This window comes from Nicotiana attenuata, unplaced genomic scaffold (genome assembly GCF_001879085.1).
Source record: "Nicotiana attenuata strain UT unplaced genomic scaffold, NIATTr2, whole genome shotgun sequence".
Classification (NCBI taxonomy): domain Eukaryota; kingdom Viridiplantae; phylum Streptophyta; class Magnoliopsida; order Solanales; family Solanaceae; genus Nicotiana; species Nicotiana attenuata.
This window is the reverse complement of record NW_017674064.1, coordinates 69,033-76,506: the sequence shown is the minus strand read 5'-3', so window position 1 is coordinate 76,506 and position 7,474 is coordinate 69,033. Positions and strand designations below refer to the sequence as shown.

The 7,474-nt window shown below is 30.5% G+C and overlaps 1 protein-coding gene across 1 annotated transcript; it reads left to right on the top strand.

The window, feature by feature from the left end:
* The first annotated feature begins 1,283 nt into the window (after window positions 1-1,283).
* LOC109217918 (pectin acetylesterase 8-like) lies at window positions 1,284-6,812 on the top strand. Its single transcript, XM_019382216.1, has 12 exons — window positions 1,284-1,537; window positions 1,624-1,706; window positions 1,879-2,008; window positions 3,182-3,261; window positions 3,447-3,533; window positions 3,611-3,735; window positions 3,828-3,888; window positions 5,409-5,462; window positions 5,561-5,638; window positions 6,026-6,107; window positions 6,248-6,387; window positions 6,543-6,812. Exons 1-12 carry the CDS (start codon window positions 1,396-1,398, stop codon window positions 6,657-6,659), a joined length of 1,179 nt encoding a protein of 392 aa, XP_019237761.1. The 5' UTR covers window positions 1,284-1,395; the 3' UTR covers window positions 6,660-6,812.
* The last annotated feature ends 662 nt before the right edge of the window (window positions 6,813-7,474 follow it).

The following is a 7,474-nucleotide window of genomic DNA, read 5'->3' as shown; positions in this document are numbered from 1 at the left end:
AAAAATAACGTATGTTATCAGAATCAGTACTGAAATAATCACTATTATCTTTAGCGCCATGGTGGGCGCCAAACTGTTTACCTCGAAAATACGAGTAACAATTAAACTTGATTTATGGTTTTAAAGATATGTGATTTAGTTCAATACCAATTAATAACCAAGAAAGCTGAAGTATAAATGAAATAAATAGGTAAAATCAAACCAGTGTGCAAGCCAGTCTCGACCTCGAGCTAAGGTGGCCTCGAGGTGGATCAAGAACAGTAAAGTAAGAATAATAAAGTTAAAGGACAATTCTGATGAACAATGAGAAGTAAGAGAGTATATTCTTTTGCCAATTATTGATAATGATTACAAATGATTGGGGTCCCTTTTATATATTAGGGGAACCCTAAATAAGGTACATTTCTATTTTCAGTAAAAAATCTTATTGGGACAGTTGTCTAACCGCCTAGTACGGATTCGTACTAACTCGTACAAATTTATTCTTGAATTTACGCCACGATCTTGGGGACGTAGCGAGAATCTTGCTCTTTCTATTATAAAATCACAACGGCATTATCTCGAGGCCGGTCACGTTCGGCCTCGACATTCAACTGTCACTTTGATCTTCAAACTTCGAACTCTGCCATCAGCCTCGAACCCAGTGTACTTCGGACTTACTCTTGAAGCGGTTCCTCGAGCCCACCAAATCGAGCATACTTGATTTTGACCGTATACAACAACTTTTGTAGTACTTTCTAGTGAAATACCAATATCAATACCAGAAGTTTTGATCATAACAAAGCAATTGAAGTGATAAAAAGAAATATACACTCTGAACATCGGCTATAAAAAGATATTAGGCCATATGCATCAACACAACATTCACATAAAATAAAAGAGTTATAATTATTAATATAATTAACTTAACTAAATTGTTCATTGTTGCAAGTTTAAAAAATATTTAATTATTTTAAATTCAACAAACGAGTCAATATAACAACACTATTGCTGTCATTTAAATGAATATCGCATCCATTTTAATGCCCATTTTTAGTTTACATAATTTTATTCTTTTTTTATGTGAATTTTTAGTTTATTAACACGTGCAACAGACGTATTTTAAAGATAATAACAATAATAATATAGATAAATGATAGGCCTCAAAATATATCTTGAGGTCCCTAGTGAAAAAATAAAACAAGTGGTTAGTCCTTTTACAATGCCTAATTTTCCGGTACTCCACTCTCTAGCTCCCTAATGAAAGTATATATAGATCGTTTCAAAATTGATAAGTTAGGGTCAATACCTCTTTTGCAACATATTTACAAAGTATATATATATATATATGTTCAGACAAGTTGTTTTCTTCATACAAACTATTACATCCTTTTGTCATATTATAAGTTTTACAGGATGGTGATGGCGACAAGATCTCTTCAACTTTTTTGTTTAATTGTTTGTTCTTTGGCCATCATCAAAACTGAAAGTGCAACAGACTTGGATTTCTATGAAGTGAAGAAAACAATTGTTAAGAACGCGGTGTCAAAAGGAGCAGGTTAATTTCTTAACTTATATACAAATCAAAATCTAAATTGGGAAATCGAAAATTGAAAGAGTGTTTTTGGCCTTATTTATTGCCAGTATGCCTGGATGGATCACCTCCAGCATACCATTTTGAACCAGGATTCGGGGAAGGAATTGGAAATTGGTTTGTACAACTTGCGGTAAGTCATGTATAATATATATATATATATATATATATATATATATATATATATATATATATGGGGACTCTGTGCATGAATATTGTTTACATATTTGAAAACTTTTACCTTGTAATATTTTTAGATTTTTCCCCTTTTCCAAATTTCTTAAATCTTTTCATGATATTCTTAGGGAGGAGCATGGTGCACAAGCGTCGAAACATGCAAGGAACGAATCCGGGACAATAACGTGGGTTCTACAACTATTATGGGGCCATTCACATTTCAAGGAATTTATAGCAAGAATCAGAGTGCAAATCCAGGTTTTCTTGGATTATACTATCCACATCTCCTTAATTTAGAAAGAAAAATTTATGGCAAAATATATTAAATCATCCCTAAACTTGGCTCATATTATTAGTATCTCCGAACTATGCCCGGACTTAATTACTCCCCTCAACTTGGCCTTTTGAGAGCCATTACCCCCTAGACGTTGATGTGGCAAAAAGTGTGGGTGCACTCACATGCCACATGGATTTTTCTGTCTATGTGGCATTTTTTTGAAAAATAAAATATTTTTTTACCTTTTTAAGAATATTACTTTTTAGATAAATTTTTTCGAATACAATTTATAATAAAACTTGGATAGAACTATATTATTTAGGCTAAATATTTTTATTTGGCCAAAAATAATAAAGTTTCAGTTAATAATTTTTTTGAATTTGACCTGAAAATAAAGATTTATACAATTGAAATAAATAGTCAAGGAATCTAAAAAGTTATAAAAAATACATAGTTTGAAATTAATTATTTTGACTATAATTTTTTATATAGATCTAAATTACGGTGCTCTAAATTTTTTTAATTACAGATTTTACCTAAAAAGTAAAAATATACAGTTGGATAAATAGTCATTGCATCAAAAGAAGAAATAAAAAGAGTGTACAATTGCTAGAAATTACAAGTGCAATTGTACACTCTTTTTGTTTCTTCTTTAGATGCAATGACTATTTATTTCAACTATGTATTTTTTATAATTTTTTAGATGCCTTGATTATTTATTTCAATTGTATAAATCTTTATTTTCAGGTCAAATTCAAAAGAATATTAACTAAAACATTATTATTTTTTGCCAAATAAAAATATTTAGCCTAAATGATGTAGTTGTATCCAAGTTTTATTATAAATTTTATTTAAAAAAATTATCTAAAAATGTAATATTCTTAAAAGGGTAAAAAATATATTTTATTTTTCAAAAAAAAAATGTCACATAGACAGAAAAATCCACGTGGCAGGCGAGTGCACCCACACTTTTTTCCGCATCAGCGTCTAGGGGGGTAATGACCCTCAAAAGACCAAGTTGACGGGGGTAATTAAGACTGAGCATAGTTCAGGGAGGATACTAATAATCTGAGCCAAGTTTAGGGTGATTTAATGTATTGAATATTTCTAGTTTATACATATCTTGTTACTAATTCATGAGGTAAAATATGTAGATTTCTACAACTGGAACAAAGTGCTTGTTAGATACTGTGATGGTGGAGCGTTCACTGGAGATGTCGAATACGTTGATCCTGTAATGCTCTTTTCAAGTTATAATTTCAAATTACAATTTTGATATGTTTAATTAATTATCTATTGAATAACTACTAGAAAAGAAATTAATTAGCACTCTTTAATTTTGAGGGTTTCTTTTATATTTTTCAAATCCAAGAACCTTACAAGAGAACGTGGAATTTAATCATATTGTATTTTGTTTAGGCTACTAATCTTCATTTCAGAGGAGCAAGAATTTTTGAAGCAGTAATGGAGGATGTGTTGGCAAAAGGATTAAAGAATGCCAAGAATGTATGTAAATTCTATAAATAATTAATTAAGCATACTAATTAGATTTCTTGCTGAAATTCTTTAACGATTTTTTGCAGGCTATTATTGCTGGAAATTCAGCTGGAGGATATCCAGCAATGCTATATTGTGATCGTTTTCGCAGTTTACTGCAAAATACTCCCAGAGTGAAATGCTTTGTTGATGCTGGTTATTTTATCCATGCGTAAGATTTTCAAAATCGTACATTATCGATTATTATAAAATCGTACAAATTTTTAATTGCAATATAACTTTTGAATTATTTCTTTTTAATAGGAAGAATCAAAAGCAAGCAAGAGGCTTCGAAGAAATATACAACGGACTTGTTACTTTACATGTATATTCTTATTCCCTTCTTATCCTCCTCTCCTAATTTATGTTAGTTTAATATAAGTTACTAAATAATACCTCTATTTTCAATTTATTAATTTTTGTATACGTGCGTCTCATATAAATTAGAATAATATCTATTAAAATCATATAGATAATATATTAATGTATGTGTATAATGAGTAATAAAAAAATTAAAACAAAAATACTATAAGGATCAATTTGATGAATACTCAGCCTATTTGAATAAAAGATTATAGTTTAAAGGTCTGCGGTAGTCCTGAAAATGTTTCATATTAGCGTACCAAGCTAGGGACTTTTTACATGTTTTTTTTTGTCGCATAATATATTTTACTTTGAAAATATTCCAATAACTAACAAAAACAAAAAAAAATAATTTGTTAAATAAATATTGTCGTAGTAATATGACCTCAAATTAGAGTAGACAATAAATTTGAATATCACCATTCATTGAAGTTACCAGTTCTAACATGGATGATTTTATATCTCAAAAAAATAAAAATACTTGTACAGTAAACTTTAATTTGAATATCACCATTTATCTATTATAGTTACCAGTTCTAACATGGACGATGCTATATCTCAGAAAAAAAAAATTATATAGTTCCATGAATACTCGTAGAAAGTAACAAAGAAAAATTAATATAAAATATAAAATGATCAGCACTTTATAACCACATAGATATAGATCTAGATGGGATAGTGACTCAGAGAAGAATTTAAAACACATTTATATTAAAAAGACAAAGGGACACTTACTTGAACAAATGAGAAGACAGAAGAGAAAATTGCAAACAATCCTCATGTCGTTGGTAGAATACGAGTAGCTTGGTAATGAAAAGAACCACTAAAAATATTATTTTCGAAGAGAAGGCTGCCTTTCTTTGATGCATGTTATTTTACTTTACTATATTTATGCACTTCTATAGAATGCTATGAAAGGTTGTGCAAGAAAATTATTATAGTGGAAGATGAACGAAACAAAACATAAATATATAATTATATTTAAGTATACAATTACATTATATATAGGGGTAATATTTGACTGAAGGGCAAAATGATCATTCAACTTTTAGTGGGCATTTTGGTCTTTGAACTTTTTCTTTAGGTCTTCACACTTATAATATAATATATGATATATGATATATGGTATGATATGATGTAGTGTTGTTTCACCGAACATAGTTTTAATGAAAGAAAGAAAAGACTCTTGGCCTATTCCAAAAGCATCCTTAGAATTAGTGGTCTAAAACATGCCATGATATTTATATAATTAACAATAAGACGATGTCGTTAAGCGTAAAATAAAAAATTTAAAGTTAAATGTTTCAAGGTATTATTCTTTTCGGAATAGACTGAAGCGAAAGATTATTATCAATGAAAAAGAGGGAATAACAAAAACATTTCATGTTAGAAGTTCCATGATATCAATTACTACTTACTTAAAAGAGGAGTCAAGAGTTAGTCAATTCTTTTTTTGCTATCTAAACCTATCACGAATTGCAGGGTTCTGCCAAGACGTTACCCAAATCATGCACTTCAAAAATGAAACCGCTATTGGTACAATTACCTACTTCCCAAAATTAATTGTTGGTTGAATCTTTTTTCATTATTAAATTACTTATTATAAACATACAAACTCCAATTTGTGACTGCAGTGCTTATTCCCTGAAAACATACAACAAAATATCAAGACACCACTTTTCATTGCGATGTCAGCATTTGACATAATTCAGGTAATTAGATAGATGTTTATCAATTGTTATCATTTTGTTTAAACATGTAGTTTGTATAGCCAATTTCCTTTCTTCTTCTTCTTTTTTTTTTTCCTTGTGGAAGATTTACGATATTTTGATTCGTGGAAGAACTTTTTATAAGAACACCTCACTCCACTTCTTCAGATAACAAAATAAAATTATTATTATTATTATTATTGTTATTATTATTATTATTATTATTATTATTGCATAAAATGTGGAATCACTTGCACTAACATATTTTTTGAAAGATGTCAAGAAATTTTTTATAGAGAAACTTGCTCTATCATATTCTATTATGTGGTAAACTATTTAGATTTATTTTGTTTGTCACTTACTGTATATCTTATAAATGAACGGCTGCAGATTAACACTACTGTAGAACCTCATTTACACAACGTCATTGAAAATGGGACATGCACGACAAGTCAGAACAAAGCCTTCAGAGGTAATTAGTACACAATGCATGATTAAGTTCTTTTATTATTAATGAGCTAATTAATTATCATATCACTACCAACGAAACAAATTCATTTGCGTTATGAGTTACATTATATTTCTAACGTTTTTTGAATTTTTTTATTGTAGAATTTAGGTCGGAATTCTTAAGTACTCTGCCCAAACCAAACAATCCTAAACTGAGAGGTGTTTTCATTGACTCGGTAAATCATCATACATCGCTACTGCTAAGGTGGTCTCCTGAAAACGCCACTATGATAAATAACCTGGTAAGAGATTATTTATGTATGGACATTCACTTTTAAATTCATGCTATGGTTATTAGTTTATTGTGTTATAATAAGAAATTACAAGAAAAAAGAAAAAAAAATGGAAAAACATTTCAATATGTTAATGACTTATGAAGTGTATGTTTTATATACAGAGTCTACCAAAGGCATTTGGTGATTGGTACTTCGATCGGAAGTATTGGTATGTGATAGATGAGCATGATTTGCCAATCTCTAAAAAGCATGAGCATGACGGAAGGGCAGACCCATAAGGAGGATAATCTCAATGTGCATTAATGCTTAGAATCCATTTATCTCAAAATTTGCTGACTACTTTAATTTCTCATGTCTATTGTAAATTGTTGACAAGGAGGATCACTTCCACCTAAATGGTCTCAATTTCGGAATTTTTTTATTTTTATGTACTCTAATTTCGTTTTCTCAAAATAAAAAAAAAACACCAACAACAATCACTAAACAAATCATAAATACAATTAGGATACACCCAAGACCTCTTTCTCTGTAAATGCATTTTCCTTTATAGAACTCAAAAAAAAAAAAAAACACACACACACACACATACTGATACGCGGCGCCTTCCTGAGATTCCTTGGAAGGGCGACGTACGGCTAGGCAACTGATGTCAGTCCAGTTGCTGTCCGCCAACTGAGGTCCCCTCCGTACGCTAGACGAGATTGTCAGTGCCGTACGGGAAAACCAATGTCAAGAGCAATTGAGAGAACAGAAATGAGAATTCAGAATGAAAGAAAGCTTGATTGCATTAATGAAAGCTATTACAGAAAAGCAACGCGGTGTCGAGGGGGAGAGACACCAGTACAGAGAATTGCTTGCTTGCTAGAAAGTTTTGATTGCTTGATCCCCCCTAATAGTACTTAAAAAAAATAAACCAAAGTTACAGGAGTAGACCTAATTAAGCTAGAGAAACATAATGGAAGTGCATGAAATAAACTACTCTATATTTACAATGAAAATGACTTAGTTTTCTATAAGGCAGCAGCAGGCCCGTTGTCAGCAGCAGTGTCTTTGGCATCACGGTCTGCGCGCGCGGCGCTGTTGGCTTCTGCCT

Excerpts from the sequence above, each read along its gene's own strand:
- LOC109217918 (XM_019382216.1), top strand. The coding sequence starts at position 1,396 with ATGGTGATGGCGACAAGATCTCTTCAACTTTTTTGTTTAATTGTTTGT. Across the intron at positions 6,108-6,247 it reads TCAGAACAAAGCCTTCAGAG|AATTTAGGTCGGAATTCTTA; the intron begins GTAATTAGTACA and ends TTTTTATTGTAG. Across the intron at positions 6,388-6,542 it reads CCACTATGATAAATAACCTG|AGTCTACCAAAGGCATTTGG; the intron begins GTAAGAGATTAT and ends TTTTATATACAG.